This window comes from Rhinolophus ferrumequinum, chromosome 11 (genome assembly GCF_004115265.2).
Source record: "Rhinolophus ferrumequinum isolate MPI-CBG mRhiFer1 chromosome 11, mRhiFer1_v1.p, whole genome shotgun sequence".
NCBI lineage: Eukaryota > Metazoa > Chordata > Mammalia > Chiroptera > Rhinolophidae > Rhinolophus > Rhinolophus ferrumequinum.
In genome coordinates, this window is record NC_046294.1 from 43,230,842 (window position 1) to 43,248,160 (window position 17,319).

Here is a 17,319-nt window from a genome sequence, read left to right on the forward strand (position 1 = left end):
GGTACGTGTACGTAGGGGCAGGAGGAGGTATACGGGAACTCTCTGTACTTTCTGCTCAATTTTGCTGTGCATCTAAAATTACTCTAAAAAATATAGTTTATTTAGAAGGAAAAAAAAATTAACAGGTATTTTAATAAACTGTGGGTTCATATTGACCTTCCTGGTTGTGGCCTTAATCTCTAAAAGAACATTGACCAATATTTGCACATTATGAGACTATTACTTAAAAGTACTTTCCATGAATAATTTTGATATAAGAGCATATAACCCAGATGAATGGGGAAGCATTCTTTTTACAAAACAATTTGTTACAAGAGTCAGTTTTGTAAGCAAACCTTTCTACTTAGTATTGTTATGTGTTGTCATATCTACACGTTAGGTAGAAAAAACAGCTAAACCAGAACTGAGCAGTCCTGTTTAACTGTAAGCTACTTTGCATAATGTTACTAAATGATCACCTATAAATCAGGTTTAAGTCTGACTGAGGCCAAAATACAGCATCTTGGTGACAAACCTCAGGTAAGAGACTCTTCCCCAGAGTGGCCCATGGGAGAGAATAAGAACATGATGCTTAGGAAAATCCCCAGGCACAGCTGATCAGTGAAGAATTTTGTCAGCTACCTGCTTATTCCATTATCTTAAATTATCAGCTATGCCTACGTGTGGAAAGATTCAGATTTTTCTGGTGGGTACGTCACCTGGAGAAGTGGAAAACGTTTTGGCCTGTAAGTCAGGAGGCCTAGTTTGTGCTCCCTGCTCTGCTAACTGGCGCTGCAGCCTTAGCTGAGTCACGAGCTAAGAGGGATTGGCTAAGAGAATTTCTAAGGTTCCTTGCATCCCTAACATTCCGTAAGTCAATTATATGTGCAGTTGCAGCTTTTTGCTTTTTTACATGCTAGATATTTTTGATAGCGCTGAGAGTTGAAGCTTTTATGCTCAGCAGAGTATCCAGGATCTGATTAGGATTTTATCAGTAAGACCTCATCCTTTATTTTCCAGAAGAGCTCTAGGACAAGAAACCTGAGATTTTCCCAGGGTCAGTGCATTTGTTGTGAGTTGTGCCTGTATCTGGCAGTGTGGAGCCCAGCACTAAGAGTCTACATTGCTTTCTTTTAAAAACTTGTACTCAGTTTCTACAAACATGTCCAGCCTCACTAGGAGTCCTGGCTTGATCCCCTTTGTTACTGCATTTTTTATTCTGTCATGCTCTTGTGTTGTGGTTATATTTTCTTCTTTGAATGAAAGATGATCATATTTAAATGCTACTACATTGCTTAGTGAACTGAACTTTTTGGAAATGCTTAATGGAAAAGGCTTCTCATCAGTGTGTCTCCAGAGACCCAGGCTCTTTTTCCAAGAATTATGCAAAGTCTTATTAAAGCCTAGAAACTTCTAATTCCCGGTGGCATGTATAAATTACTCAGATTTCATCTGGGTCAAGGTTTAAGACCGTATTAAAATGCTTTGTCAGGGTAAAACCATACCCAAAGAATTCTTGTGTGTAATTGGCTTTGCTGACATCTGCCATATGTTTGGTACCTGTTGTATCACTTCTGACTTGTCAGCCATGGGCAGAAAGAAGGCTCTGCTGTTTTTAGAAATGTAGAAATACGGGCTCCATACCGATGGTGACATCATTTTGTAGCTTCTGACCATACATGTTCTTTATCTCTTACCCTCCAGAATTCCTGGCTTGGGAATTTCCTAAAATTTTCCAAAAATTTCCTAAACTTTTTCTCTCAGCAACCTTTTCTCTTTGAAAAAATCTTGGCTAGTTTTTAATCTTCCAGACATTTTTGTTTTATGTTAGTTATTTTAGGTCATTTGGTCAGTAATTTGGAATCTTTCATTTCCTGTTCCTTTGTTTTGATTTTTGTTTAATTGGACCTATCACACTTAATCTCATTCCCCCATGCTCAAGAATTTCTCCTGGCATTTACTCCTTTTCCAGATGGTTTCACCATGACTTATTGTAACCCTCTGTACCCCTCACGTTTCCCACCCCTCATCTCCTATTCCCCATCCCCTATTGTCCTTTTTGTTTCCACAGTCATTTGTCTTTCAGTAGCCATACTAGGTAGGATAGGCTTTTCCACAGGAATTGTAATACACTTTATTGCACTTGAATTCTGGTGCTTAGGGGCTGCTCCACCCATTACATAGGGCAGCCTGCAGAGTTTTTGCTGCGCTCAGGTAGAGAAGCAAGTGACAATGTTATCTAATCTTGCCCATAAACATTGGGGCTGATTTGGGGGGGGGGTCCCTCTTTTTCTTTACATATGCCAAACATAGAGAACAATCCCTCTCTCCTAATGATGTTGAAAAAATCACACCCCTGAAAAATTAACAAAGCCATCTTTCCTTCTTTTCTGGAGGCCCACAATTAGATTTCATGAGGCTTTTCCTTTTCAACTGTAGGTATGTTCTTCATCTCTCAAGAAATATGCTTTGGATAGATCAGTGTTTGATTTTCCAGTGTTAGGGAAATTATAAGCCAGGTTTTCTGTAAGGTACAATTTAGAAAGGGATGCTGCACAAGTATTCATCTGTTAAGAAAGGAAAGAGGAAAAGAACCAGTGCCTGGTACTATATATACATATAGATAGATGTAGATAGATATAGATAGATAGACCTATAGATAAATATAGATAGGTTTACCTATCTCTATATATACATATTTTAATTTAATTGTCACAACCACTCTACAGAATAGTTAATATCTCAGTTGGTCATAGGAAAAAACTGAAGCTCAGAGAGATTAAGAATCTCGCCTAAGGACACACAGCTAGGAAGAGGCAAAGCCAAGATTGAAACTCAAGGGTGATCAAACTGAAAGAAAAATGCTTTTTGCACACAGCACTATCCTGCCTCCCAGGTAACTGGTGAAACAGCAGTATCCCTATAAAATTGGCTATGGCTACATTATTATAGTCAAAGGCAAAAAGTAATGGTGGTTTAATGAATGCAATGGATGCATTTCTATTCAGAAAGAGGGAATGTGGTATAATACTTGGGATATAATATCTTTATATTCCATTAAAAAAAAACACCCAAATACAGATGCACTTCACTCAATATGCTTAAAGTTCTGTGTAAGTAATAACACGTAAATTGACTATGTTTTAAATGTGTTAGGGGAGTTTCTTATTTAAAGGAATCTTATAGTGACTTTTTAAGAGAAAATCCTTTCTTATTTGTATTTTTGGTTTTGCAACTGTCATATCAGGCATTATTTCAGGAGACTCTTCCTGTGAGGTTGCATGATCATTAACTAGTTCATATTTTTTCCAATGTGTATTTGAATATTATGGCATTTCACCTTCACAGTCAGCATTATCTGTGTTCCACCTCTATTGTTATGTACTTATTTTTCTTCAAATTCATACTCTTTACTCAAGTAGATTTTATTTTTAAAAGAAAGTTTGTATCACTGCTGTAAATGTGAAAGCGTATAACTCACAATAAATAGAAATTAAGAGTGAAACATTATTAAATTCTAGCGAGATGCTATTGCTTGTTGAAGGCTCCCACCAGAGAAGGATTAGGAAGCATTCTAGTTTAGAAGATGTATTCTCACTAGACTAAAGCTGTATCTTTGTAATCATAAGGATTGAAAGAGAATTGAAAGGGAATACCTTTTTCACAAGTTGAGTCAATGTTATTTAACGCTGTTTCCTGTACCATCAAAAATCTCTCTTACCCCCCACAGACTATTGTTTTCAGAATGAACTCAGAAACTGCACATCAAAGCAGAAAAGTCTTTAAAACATTGATCTCCGAGAAAGTTGATATCTGCTCTCTTCTGATTTGGCCAAATTAATAAACTTCATTATGTTTCCAGGCTAACAAGGAAGTGATGGACAATAGGAGCTACTCTAATCTGCCAGAAAAACTGCCGGTCTTCTCTGACTCTGCCCACTTGCCACTGACCAGGTCCTTCTATCTGGATCCCATGGTCACTTTCCACCTGTACCCGGAGGCCCCGGCGCCCTCCCCTTACTCTGAAGACCTATCCTTGCTGCCTTTTTCCAGTGATTCCCTGATCATGGAGAATTATGGTGAACCCTGCCCCTTCTCCTTCCCAATGCCTTATCCAAATTACAGAAGGTGCAACTACTCCTATGGGCCGGCCTTTATCCGGAAAAGAAATGAGCGGGAAAGGCAGCGGGTGAAGTGTGTGAACGAAGGCTACGCCCAGCTCCGACATCATCTGCCGGAGGAGTACCTGGAGAAACGACTCAGCAAAGTGGAAACCCTCAGAGCTGCAATCAAGTACATTAGTTACCTGCAGTCTCTTCTGTACCCAGATAAGGCTGAGACGAAGAATAACCCTGGGAAAGTTTCCTCCCTAAGGGCAACCACCAGCCACCACACTGACCCCATTTTTAGAATCATTTGAGTCAGTGTTTCCAAATAGAAACAAATAATATCACAAAAAGGGGTCTCTAACAGCATCGTGCAATAGTTTTTCCTACATGTAATTTCTGTGCGGGCAGTTAATAACTCGGATGCCAACCTATGCTGGATATCTCTTACCTGGGTCTCAGATGTACTAAACATTGTCTTATGTAGATTGAGAAGATGCTGCTGAAGCTTTGGTGATTTCTTTCAAGAACTTTAGCAGAGCAGGAGTCCCCAGGATTCTCTACACCTCTCACCTTGCCCTTCTCACACACTTGGCCAGAGTCTCAGCTGTGAGAAACTCTCACAAAAGTATTGTAAAGTATGACTAATGATTACTGAATGCTTGTAAATGCACTTTGGAGATGCCTCATGCCGAGCAATCAAAATGAACGCTCTTGATCTGACAAAATTTAGTGGTTTTTACTTTTTGGGGTTAACAAGAAATCTATACCTTACCCACATCATGATGGGAAAGTGTCTCAGAGCCGAAGCAATAGTAGTTACCAAAACCTTGTTGTCATTTGTGATGATTTCATTTATCTTTTTCCTGCATGCAGAAGACTCCTTAGGCAGCTGAGGGTAGAAGGTAAGAGGGCAGGCTATGGAATGAAAGTGCCTATGGAATCAAAGTGCCTGCGTTTACACTATGAATGCCACTTCCTCTCCATGTCTCAGTTCTTCATCCACAGAATGAGAATAACAACAACTACCCCCTATGTTTGTGACGATTAACAGATGCACAGTGCCGGGCACATTCCAAGGATTCATTACCTTTATTGTTAGTGTTACCATCATCCTTCCCTTATTTTGTCCACAGCATCACCTTCTCCAGGTTCTCGTGGCCAGAAAACGCACAGCTGCCAGCGCTTTTCCTTCACCCACGGGAAGGACAATCACTGCCCTGTATCTTGGAGACTGCCTTCAAAATGTCTTTATGTCTGTTCCCATAATTAGCTTCAGCTCTTTCTCTGCCTTAATTCCCAGGTCCCATCTGTCACCAAGCTCAGTCAGAACTTTCTGTACACTGTCAGCCCTCTGTGAAGTCTTCCCATCCTGGCCATTATTTGTTTCTTTATTTTGTGTACATATTTCCTTGCAGTTCCTATCCTGCTGTCTTTACATACCATATTACACACCTTTCTCTGCCTTTTTCAGTAGACTGTAAGATCCTTAAGATAGGGACCAATCTTAGTTATCCTTTATTCTTAGCACCAAGCAAAGAGCCGCAAAGAGCCTCAAGTCAGGTGGCTGTTACCGGTAAATATTTGGTGTTACTATTTTCCGATTCCAACCCTGTCACGCAGTCTCCTCCCTGGCCTCCTGGGCTCTGTTCTCAACTGGCTCCATCCTCACTTCGATGTTCCTTTTTTTGGGGGGTGGGGAGGGGAACAGGCCTTTTATTGGGGAACAGTGTGTATTTCCAGGACTTTTTCCAAGTCAAGCTGTGGTCCTTTCAATCTTAGTTGCAGGGGGCGCAGCCCACCATCCCTTGCGGGAGTGAAACCGGCAACCTTATGGTTGAGAGGATGCGCTCCAACCAACTGAGCCATCTGGCACTGACCCATGTGGGAATCGAACTGGCAGCTTTCGGTGTTAGGAGCACGGAGCTCCAACAGCCTGAGCTACCGGGCCGGCCCCGATGTTCTTTCTTAAAGCATGTCACATCTCTTCCTTGCTCAAACCCTATGATGACCTCCTTTTGACCATCATATTGTTTATACTTATCTGCTTGGTTTTCATAGCTCCTACCAATCTGGCCCCTTCCCAAATATCTACACCTTGATTTTCCCGTGACATCCCATTCCCCCACTAAAAGAAAAGAAGTCTTGCAGATAAATCCTTCTCTCTTGGCTCTTGCTTCCTACCTAAATTGGAATAGTCTCCTTTTTCCTCCCATCACGGAAATCCCACCTGTCTTATGCAGGAATCCTTCTCTCACTGCCAGAGATGTCATTGGTTTTTCTTGGACTCTAACTTTGCGCACCGAGTAACTCAGCCTTTAGGTGTCTAGTCCTGGGCAGCATTCTCCTGACTATAAAGTTATGCTCTGTGAAAGCAGCATCAGTCAAGATGCTTTTGGGTACAAGTAAGCGAAAATCCAGTCTGAATCGGTATAATCAGCAAAGGCTCATGTAAACTGAAGCATCCAGCAGTACGGCTGCCTTCAGGCTGGGCTCAACATTGTTACCAAAACCCGGTTTTCTTTAGGTCTCTCTTCTCTGTCTTTCTTTGGGAATAGCTTCAGTGTCCCAAAAAGGCTACCAGAAGCTCCCAGAACTACATACTTTCTTATTTATGTATAGGAGGAAAGAAGAAGTCTATAATCCAGGATTCCCAACATATTCTCAAGATATATTCTGATTGGAGAGGCTCAGGAACATGTCCGTGCATAACCAGTTCCTGGGGCCAGGGGAGGATGGGATGTGCTGATTGACACATGTTCCACCTGTGGAGCTGGGGGTACCATCAGCCTCCTCATCACATGGATCCTCAAACAGAAACTGCAACTGGTGGATGTGGGAGAGACACCCACAAATGTCCCTATATACTGTTTCGGTATTTTCCACTAAACACAAGTGCCAGGCACACAACTGTACAATGACTGTCAGATGCCTCAAAATACCAGCCTTTTCCATGGGTATTCGAATTAGAGCGGAAACTAGACTTTTGTTCCTTTGGACCCCAGTGTCCACTCCCACTCCCCCAAGTGGTCACTACACCTCTGTTTCTCAGTAGAGTTCTGTTTGTTACAGACAAACATGCCCACACCTTTGGTTATTTGGTTTTAAACTATGGACAAATTCTATGTTATAGTCCCTCCCTAGTGCAGCTGGTGGCCCCCACTACCCCAGCCTCCTGTGTACTCAGCTCATGCTCGGAGAGGAGGCAGATCAATAGCGCTGAGTCTCTATAGGGTCAGCTCCTCCCTCACAGGACTCCCCTGGGATTTGTGAGGGCTTCCCATCAGGACTTACTCTCCCGGCAATGAAGAAGCCTGAGCTTTTGCGAATTGAAGCTACAATGACCTTTCTGTCTAACATCCCCTCTCCCCCTCTTCAAAGAGAAAGATGGAGAATAACCCTCTGCCCCCTCACCCTGCCCATGCCTCCCAAGGCCCCCTGTCACCCCTCTGCACATGCTCAGTACACTTACTCAGCCCACAGCATTCCTGCTGGCTTGCATCCATGGCAACCTGCTTGGCAACCAGGAGTCAGTTAGGCTGAGGCCCTGAGCCCCAACTGTCAGAAAGGGTGGAGGCCGAGGGGGAGACATCTGGGGCTGTGGGGTAAGTCCCCCTGGGGTCAGACCTGTGGACTTGGGCAGGGGCAGACCCTAACAGGGCTCTGGTGGGCTGGGGCAGTGGAGTGTGACCTTGGGTCCTGGGTCGCAGCTGTTGCCTCTGAACAGGTCCATGGAGGCCACAGCCCTGGGGTCCCAGGTGGGCCTGGGGCTAGAGTTAGTTAGTCCTGAAAGACTGGATTAGGAGGGGAGTCTGAGCCTTGGGCTAGGGTTCTGTTTGTCATGAGGGTATTTGTAAAGGGAAGTATGGTCTTATCCCCAGGAGTCCCTACAACTAGGGAGGAGGAAGGAGGAAAAAGCTAACGAATACTGAGTTACTTGTATGCCAGGTGCTTTCCATATATGATCTCCTGCATGGTAACTGAAGTGCGGAGGTCAAGTGAGCACTCAGCCGGTAGGCTGTGAAGCATTGAAAGCTGGTTTCCCTAAAATCACAGCTCTTACTCTTTCAACCCCTCCCCTATTTACTGAGCTGAAGTGTCTGAGGCAGTTGGTTCAGAGGACACCCTGAGCGACTGTGGGAGCGGGTGGGGCCCCAGAGAGATGGTTAACCGCAGAGCTGAGTTCTGCCCCAGCCAGGCGCCTTTTGCTGGGCTGTGGGCTGTAACTCAGCTAATGGTGCTTGTTCTCAGGTGGTTTCTCCGAAGGCCATGGAATCATCCGCAGAGCCTGGGATGCCTTTGCCCAAATACTGCAGCGTGGCCACAGCCCTGGAGGCCCCTGCCTGGGCCAGCACTGCTCCTCCCTGGGACCTCTCCTTTACCTGCCCCTTTGCCCTCCGAGCACCCTGGCACAAACCTCTCACCAGGTACTGGTCTCTGCCCCTCTCAGGAAGTGGTGTGCACTTTCCTTTTTCCTCTCTGTTCTCAGCTCTAGATGGTGTCCCATGAGGGAGAGAACTTGCTTCCTGGGAAGGCCGAAAGGGTTCTTTAGTGTGTGGGCTAAGATTTGCTTAAGGTATTTATATGACCCCTGTCTAAACTGTACTCCCAGTGACCTCAAGTGTTGACCTGGCTTTCATCCTACCTGGTAGCAGGGTGGCAGATGTCAGAGTTGGCACGTGTGAGAGAAGGCAGTTAGGCATCACCAGTTATAAAGCTTCTAGCTCATTTTACCATCAACTGAGACTTGCTCTGGCACTACATGAGAAATTAGGGTTTCAGCAGCCAACAGCTAAGGTGAGGTCTCTGAGTCTCTCCTGAGGTTCTCTCAGCGTCCCTCAGTTGCCCTGGCTTTTCCTGAATAGTATCCCCAGTCGGCTGTCTAAAGTGTGCATACAAGAGGGGAGAGGCCGGTAAGCAAGTCTCAGGGATTCGTGTCTGTGCTACCCAATTCAGTCTGCCCAGGTTAGGGACATGCCAGCTTGAACCCTTAATAACCCCCTTTCTTGATTCACCTACATGGACCGTCTCACTCAAAGCCAGAGTTAAGCATCCCTGTATCCAGGCTTACCCACAAAGTAAACAGTATTTTCAAAACGCCAATCCTGACTCAACAATTCCGCCCCCACCCTGCTCAGCTCTGCCCACAAAGTTCCCAGAATTAGCTTCTCCTTTTTTCCTGTCCCTATAGTCCTTCATTCAGTCCCTCTGTGCTTCCCCTGCTCAAGCATTTCCTTCTCTCTTTTGACCCCAGGCACCAAGTGGCCTTACAGTTTTGCTCTTTCAGCATTCCCATCCAAGCCTCCATGCCTCAGCCTGGAGTCTCACACACCCCCTTCGGCTTTACCTTCCCGGTTCTCTTTCCTGGTCTGCTGTCTAGTCTCAGACCCAGCATTAATTAACTTGACTCTATCAAGGCTAATCACTTTTTGATGACTTTGAAACAACTCCCAATCCTCAAATGATGGTTCCCTTCACTGTCCTCTCCTCCTGCCCCTTCCCACAGTTTCCCTTATCTTACCGGAATCACAGATTGCCACTTTGTACGTGGATTTCTGTTCCACATAGCCTTGTGTGGGGACAGAGTCCCAGAGAGCAGTTTCCAGGCTCTCGGTCTCATGTGGAAAGGTGCTGGATTGGGTAGCAGATGGCTGTCAGCTGTGGCTAATTGACCATCAGCTGTAACTAGTTAGCCAATTAGCCACTGATATAACTGCTGCCGCGGCTGCATTGGTTGGTCAGTTGGTTGGTTGGTTGGTGGGCAAAGGAGCCTCTAGTGAGAGTATAGTGCCATCAGTGAGACTACAGTGGTGTGACTCCCCTACGTATGGCTCCGTGGGTGTTCCTTTTTGGACTAGCCATGTCCTGCATTCTTATGTGGGGAGCAGGAGCAGAGACCCCGCAGGCCGCCTTGCACGACACCTTGTACGGCATACCCGTGCCGTGGTGCTGCTCAGATCTAACTGTGAAACGTGTTTCTTGATGTTTTTAGGGCTAGATCTCCTCCAGTCCCTAATTCCATTTGCTTTTTTCCAGATGTTCATGTTATCACCCAAATCTCCACATTGCAGACCCAGCGTGGCAGGGACCTGGCTGGCTGGGAAGAGTTAGAGATGCCGCTGACACATGGGTCTTGGCAAGAAGGGAACCAGATGGCTTTTATTACTGGGCTCGGATAAAGGCGGTGCCAGAGGCAAGTCTCTAACTCCGCACATCTCCCTGGCACACCCTGGGTGGCCCTGTCATACCTGATATGCCTCAGCTGTGTGTGCCCAGCAGTTCAGTTTCTTGGAGAAGCACAGATCTTCCATGGCCAGGCCGTACAGGTGAAAATGTAATGTCAGTGAGTGTATTAGTTTGTGGAGACACAGCTGTGTAACAAAGTAGCACAAATAGAATGGCTTAAATAACAACAGAAATGTATTGTCACTCAGTTCTGGAGACTGGAAGTCCAAGTGTTGGCAGGATTGGTTTTTGTGAGGGTGGACCTGTTCCATGGGCCTTTCCTAACTTCTGGGGCTTTGCTGGCAACCTTGGGTGTTACTTGGCTTGTACATGCATCAATCTGATTTCTGCCTCATCTTTACATGGTGTTCTCTCTGTGTGCGTGTCTATGTTCAAATTTCCACTTTTTATAAGATCAGGCATTGGATTAGGGGCCCATTCTACTCAGTCATACTCAGTGTGACCTCATCTTGACTAATTACATCTGCAACGAACCTATTCCCAAATAAGGTCACATTCTGAGGTACTAGAGGCTAGGACTCCAACATATGAATTTTTGGGGACACAATTGAACCCATAACAGTAAAGAAAATGTACAGTTAAAGTACTTTATTCAGGAAAATTCAATGTGTAGAATTATGGACACCAGCCTAAGGGTAAGAGGAGCAGAATGTGTGTGCCCGTACACACCTGTGTGCCTGTACACACACAAGCTCAGTCCCCTGCATGTTGGGTGCCCCGCCTTTACTTCAGTGGCGGCTTACTTCACAAGTTTTCTCTTTTCAGAGTCAGACTTTGTGAATGTGGACCCATGGAGAGAAGACTAGTGTGAATTCTAAAAAATAAATGTATTATGGAATTTCCAGTCAAGTCATTTTGTCATTTTCAAGTAACTGATATGTGAATTCAAAGGAAATCGCAGTTTTGCTCAAATATAGGGTCTGCGTAGTGTTTCGATGAAAGTAATTGGTAACCAGACTTTATTTCTCTTCAAAATCATCCTAAGTTCTCTAAAATGCTTGTACTTTGAATTAGCTTTAGTACTTCTTCTGCTCTCTCATGCCATTCCAGTTTCTCAGCCAAACCTCTCATCACTGATGGAGGGGCAGTACAGAGGGCTGCCCTAATGCCACAGCCACGCCTCGGCCTTGTGGGCCTGTAGATAGATTGTCCCTGGCCCTGGACCTGGGGACAATACGTGTTGGAAGTGCTCGGAGGAGGGGGAGTGCATTGGGGAAAGATCCAGAGAAAGACTCAGGGATTATAGGCCAAACATAGAGACAGCAGAAAAGAAAAGCATGAAAAGGAAGCGAATGGGAAGGGAAAGGCAGGGAGTGGTAAACGAGAGTCAACCACGGCAAGAAGAGGCAGAGGGAAAGGGCATCCGTCTGCTCCACCTGGCGGCCCTGCTGCTGCCGGCTCTACGTGGTACCTGTGCCTGTCCTTTCTCAGTGTTTGTAAGGAAGACCCTGGGCCTGGTTCTAGGGCTCGGTGGTGCTCCCGGCGATACTTCCTTCCTGATGCCAGATCTTATTCTGAGTGTTCTCTTTCCCACAGCTGGAGAGGCAGGGGGCCCTTCTTGTGGAGTTTGATGCTCCCTTTGCCACAGGCCCAAAGCTGCCAGCCCCATGGCAGAGCGTGGTCTTAGGAGAAGATGTCATTCAGTTCTCACCGTTCACGGACTATTCACTGCAACCTGGAGACAAGGTGCTGGCACCCTGGGAGCCAGACCAACAGCGGTATGGCCCCGCCACTGTCTTAGGCTTGGAGGCAAGAGAGCCCCAGAGAGGTAAGGGAAGCTGCTCTGACCTGTCAGGCTCCAGAAGGAGTCAGGCTGCTGATGAGGCCAGAGGAGAGAGCAAAGGGGCATCTCTACAGCTCAGGGGTCCTAGAGGCATTAAGAAAAACCACCTTCCCCCCTCACTTGCAGCTTAGTCCTAGGGTGGCAACAGATATACAAATCATATTTTTCAGACTATAAAATATTTTTCATCAGGGTAAAATAGCCTGCTCCTACTATATCCATGTTGGTTAGCTCGCCTATGTTGTGGTGGTGCTGTCCTGGGGGCAGTCACACAGTACTCATGACCTGTCCCCACCAAGTCCAGGGACCGGGACCCTCCCCTTCTGCAGGGCCAACTAGTTAGCATCATTGTAGTTCAAAGAAGGACAGAAGGAAGCTCCTCTTCTCTTCCACCACCTGAGGATGTGTTTTGGTTTTGACATGAAAATTGAGACAGGGAGTCGTGTGCAAGTGCAAGGGCAAGGGCAGTGGTGGTAAATAAGGAGCCAGGTGAGGGGCTGTTTCTGGCAGGTTCTCCAGGGAGAAGTATGCATGCAGTAGGCAGAGCAGAGGGGCTGCGCTGAGGTTTTGCTTTTGGGGATAGGATATGAAGAGGTAGTTGTAACAAATGTTGCCCCTTTCTGTTATGTAGCCTCCAAAGAAGAAATTACAGTTCACTTCTGGAATGGCAAGACAGCTACAGTGCCTCTAGGTGGGGTCAGGTGGGTGTCCCCAGCTGTCTGGAAGAAGGCTGTGGAGAGGCTAAACAATCCTTTCGTCAGGGAGCACCCCAGTCCTCTCCTCTGGGCCCCTTGCTGCTCTCTACTGGGGCCGGTCACTGGATGTGTCACCTATGGGCTTCCACTGGGCACCCCGTTCCTGTGTCCTCCCTGCCACCCCATCTGCTGCCAGCTGCTGTGCCAGGGCGGCCTCTGCTGCTGCCCCTTGGCTGGATCCACCTGGTGGCCTGTCCCCAGAAGCTCAGGGGTCACAGCCAGAGGACACCCAGAGACGGAGCTGAACCCCACGGCACAGCTTTTGCCCCTAGAGGGTCCTAAAGAGGAGGAAGTAGCGGTGCAAGCTCCCATGGCTGTTTTTCCGTCGTCGTCCTCTTCTAAAGAAGAAGCTTTGGAGAAGGATCTGGAGATGGGCTTCCGGCAGAGGCTGACGGGGGACGCCACCCTCCCTGGGAAGTCCCTGAGGAGGCAGGGCGGCCTCTGCCAGCCCGAGTGGAGGTACTGGAGGAGAACCGGGCCTGAGCCACATCCGGGGAAGTCAGGTATACCTTCTTCTAAGGCCCCTGCTCCCTTCCCTCCTGTCACTCTAAAGAATCTGAGCCACATGACTGCGAAGCTGGGATTAGAAATAACACGTAGGGAGTCTGTGAGAAGAGGGAAATGGTAGGTTTCCACGTAATCTTTAAGGTCCAGCAAGAAAGGATGGGCCGAGGGTTTGCCTCCCTATTTAACAACTATCCTTTCTTTCTTCAGTAGTCTCTCCAGAGTTAACTGCCATTGTCTGTTTACCTGCCCCTCCCCCCCTTTTGTCTCGGGGGCCTTGATTTTTCTCCGGATGAATAGTCATAATACCTCCAGGTATTGATTAGAGTCTTCAGTGCCCTGAGAAGCACAGAAACTGGTTTTTAAACATTGGTCATCAGGCCCTACTCTTCAGACGGGCCCCTTAGTTAGAGCAGGAGGAAGCGGGGCGCTGCATTACGTTGCTCACTCTTTCCAGTGCAGAGGGGAGGCAGTGTTATTGTTGGCACCCTGCTGCCATCCCCACACTTCTTTATCTTGAGCTAAGAACCGTGTGACATGCCCTTGTAGGTTTAGGGGCACTATATCACTGATATGCCTCCTGCGCACCCTATCGAAATTCCCAGAGGAGCCCAGAAAGAGCAATAGCTTGTCACCTGGCAGAGCTATGTGATGGAGGTGGCTTGGATCAGCCCAGCCCTAGACTAGCTTCTTGAGGTCCTGAAGTCACTAATGTAACATTCAGTGAACTAAATAAACATTCAATCTGAGGCAGCGATGTTATGAGCATTAAAGAAAACCACTGCTAAGGGCTTAAGGATCTCTAGGTACCACCCACTTTGGGACCCACGTGGGTCCCTGTTTGAAGCCAGGGCCCTATTTCCAGGACACTGCCTGACCAGAAGGACCTCTCAGCTCATGAGGATTTCAATCTTGCCCCAGGGGTAAGGTCCATATTAGTCTTCAGTTCCAGAAAGTTGAGAAACTGTTTCTACAATGAGAACCTTTCTAGGTTGCTTTGGGGCGGGCAGGGATGCATGTAAGTCGGCTGCTGTTGTATATGAGGGTTCCAGGCCTTCCTTGGCTTTCAAGGTATGGGATATTTCCCCCACCTCTGACAGGGAAATAACTAAAGGGACAAGAATCCAGCCATGACCCACTAAGCTCGTCCTCCCCTCTCTGAGAGGAAATTCTGTATTGGAAATATAAAGGCTGGGGAAGTTTCCAGGCGGTTATGCAATGGGTCAGTCCAATGGTACAGAGGGATGCCTTGGGAAGCCTTAGCGAAACTACTTGGAAACAGCTGTTTCCACTAGACCTACCCTCCCAACAAGTGATAATATAAAGAAAATGGTGCCCAAATCTAGAGTTTTCATGCTTCTGCTGTCTCCTGCTTTAGCACAGCCTGGAGAAAGAAAAGCTGTACCTACAGAGGAGTCTGTGGGGAGCAACTCTGATAGCCCCAGGCCCAGCCTCAGGGAGAGGAAGGCCAGTGGGGTACCCCGAGGGTACTTGGTGGTCAGACATGCCCCAGGTACCAGGACAGTCACACTGCTGTGGCTTGCTTCACAGACCGGTTCCAAACCCGATTAAGTCCCTGGCCCTAAGCACACACTGCTTGAAACTGCCCAGCCACTTACATGTCCATTCAGTCTCCCCCCACCACCACCAAATTTCAACAGATCCAGTGCAAAGGTCTTTTCTTTTTTTTGCCCCCCCAGAATAAATTCAAATAATTGGCTATGAAGAGAAATATATGAGTAAGATCTTCAGGTACTTGGCCTGGCTCTCCTTTAGGTACTGGATCATTTGTTATGCTCCAGGCAAAGGTTAATTCTTGGAGCTGAACCATGAGAATTAGTGGACCTGCCCTCTGCCAGGTCCCAACCCTGTACCCAAAGCTATGGGGAATATTCCCGAGATGGGGTGTGGAGAAAGGGGCCACCCCCAGCCCTTGTCACAGGTGGGGTATTTCATCCCACAACCCGTCATGATGACACGCATAAACCCGCATGTGCCCAGGGCTTTTCTTTCTCCCCTCCAGATTTTGTATCCTTTAAAGGAAATGTGTTGCTTTGCTTCTCCTACTTGTGCTTGGTAGCCATCAAGTGCTGGGGCTTGACACTCAGGTCAGGCTCTGCCTCTTAACAATCCTCTTGTATGAGTCCCTCCCTCCACACTCTTGTTCCTTTCAGTTACAGGCCATGAGGTTACTGTTTGATCCTAACCTCACCATCGTGGACAGGCCAGATTGGTGGCTGCCAGCAGCCACGTTGCTCTCCACCCTTATACTGAAATAGGAGTCAAGCTGTAGTTTTAAAAGTCAGGGAGGGGATGGATTTCTTTTAAAGTAGTCCTTCCTTTTTTGATATTGTCCTGTTCCTCAGGAAGTCACATCTCCCATTATTTTTGTTTTGCCTCATTCAACCTCTGAAAACTTATTTTTCCACCAGCTTACTATCTCCTCTGTTTTATTAACACCATCAACTGGGGGTGGTTGGTTACCTTTGTTTCCCCTGCTGGCTGTTTTGAAAAATATGTCTGATAACTTCTCCCACCCAATCCCAAGTCTGGTGATCAGATATAATCTTTCTCAAAAGCATAATAGCCAGAAATTATTAACCAACTTTATTTCTTCTTTAAAAATAGAGAATAGTGCTAGGAGCTTACAGGTAGTGAAGAGATTCTCTGATCCTTGATATGTTTGTTGTACTTAAGTCATCAAGATTAATCGCATCAAAATGGTGGCCTATTCAACATACCTAATTGAATTCTGGGTTTAGGAACAAGATGTTGCAATATTCAGAAAGAAGAGACGGGCAACAAACGGCAGAGACAACACACTGTAGTAGTGGGGAATACCAAGGAACTGGTGCTGGAGGCAACCAACATGAAGCCACTGCAGATCCTGCCAGAGGAAACTGAACAGAGAAAACCGAGTCAGCGTGCTACGACATGTCAGAGGGACCAGAATTCCTCTTAGATGAACAGCCTAAGGATCTAGGTAACGCAGCATGGCTGGGAAGGGTTTGGTTTGGTTTGTTTTTTTAAGGAGGGTGTAGCTCCCAATGGCCCATGCGGGGATCGAACTGGCAACCTTGGTGCTATCAGCGCCACACTCGAACCAACAGAGCTAAGTGGCCACCCTGGGAAAGGGCTTTGTAAGGACTCCTTTCATGGTTCTTCCACCTTTTGGAGTCACACCCCTTGAAAATAAAACCCATAGCTCCTTCTCCCAGAAAAATGCACACATCCACAATTTTGCATCCAATTTCAGAAGGGATCCCCAATTCCACGACCCTCTGCCCTATGGTGATGGGAATGGGTCTGCTTCACTAGGCCCTATGTCCGTGGGAGTCTGTGCCTCGCTAGGAATGCTAATACTGCTCTACTTAAAACTTCATTTTCATCATGTGAAACACTGGCTTTTATCCTGAGGGAAGACTTATGTTCAAAATGAGCTGAATGACCAGGCAACTAAATTGAGATGCAACACTACTGTTGGTGTGCTAGCTTAAAGTTTGGGACACATCAATGACTTAAAATCAGTGCCTTTCAATCCTTACTACAGTCAGCACAAGACTCGCAGGAGATTTTTTCTCTTACAGGAAGCTGAAGCGTAGTGGTGGGAAATACCTGAGGAGGAGTTACAAAGTGGCTGCCAAAGCCTTCTTCAGTGGAAGGAGGTAGAGTGCAGGCCATAGATGATAGTCAAATAAGCAGCAGCATCTTCAACCCATTAAGACTTCCCTGCAGGTAGGCAGCAGGAAGGCACCTGTGCGAAGGATCACAGGTGTGTGGTGGCCCTGGTCAGCGCTCCCTGCCAAGGGCCTGGTGAGATCAGCTTGAGGATGCCTTTTCCACAGAAGCCACAGGTCGTGGTCGGCCTGCTTTGGGCCAACACGTCCACAGCCTCTCTGCCATCTTTTCATAAAGCCTACAGTTGTCCATGAATGACATTTTATTG

At 46.6% G+C, this 17,319-nt stretch overlaps 3 protein-coding genes across 6 annotated transcripts in view; all 3 read left to right on the forward strand.

The window, feature by feature from the left end:
* TMEM9B (TMEM9 domain family member B) overlaps positions 1-3,974 on the forward strand; it is a 21,096-nt gene extending 17,122 nt beyond the window's left edge. Inside the window, exon 6 of the mRNA XM_033120274.1 lies at positions 3,842-3,974. The gene's annotated coding sequence lies outside the window, so the exon portion shown is untranslated. The remainder of the gene's footprint in view (positions 1-3,841) is intronic.
* The window catches only part of C11H11orf16 (chromosome 11 C11orf16 homolog), a 21,035-nt gene extending 3,944 nt beyond the window's left edge, over positions 1-17,091 (forward strand). The window contains exons 1-7 of one of the 4 annotated variants that reach the window (XM_033120272.1): positions 4,606-4,723; positions 8,337-8,512; positions 10,122-10,278; positions 11,868-12,099; positions 12,746-13,372; positions 16,136-16,356; positions 16,961-17,091. In XM_033120272.1, coding sequence (XP_032976163.1) covers positions 8,355-8,512; positions 10,122-10,278; positions 11,868-12,099; positions 12,746-13,372; positions 16,136-16,335 — 1,374 coding nt within the window. In that variant the 5' untranslated portion in view covers positions 4,606-4,723; positions 8,337-8,354 and the 3' untranslated portion in view covers positions 16,336-16,356; positions 16,961-17,091. Of the gene's footprint in view, positions 1-4,605; positions 4,724-7,618; positions 7,691-8,207; positions 8,232-8,336; positions 8,513-10,121; positions 10,279-11,867; positions 12,100-12,745; positions 13,373-16,135; positions 16,357-16,960 lie in introns of those variants that run through there. The other 3 variants (XM_033120270.1, XM_033120273.1, XM_033120271.1) reach the window with 3 other exon arrangements.
* On the forward strand, positions 428-4,580 carry ASCL3 (achaete-scute family bHLH transcription factor 3). Its single transcript, XM_033120276.1, has 2 exons — positions 428-519; positions 3,842-4,580. Exons 1-2 carry the CDS (start codon positions 451-453, stop codon positions 4,397-4,399), a joined length of 627 nt encoding a protein of 208 aa, XP_032976167.1. The 5' UTR covers positions 428-450; the 3' UTR covers positions 4,400-4,580.
* Positions 17,092-17,319: the final 228 nt, after the last annotated feature.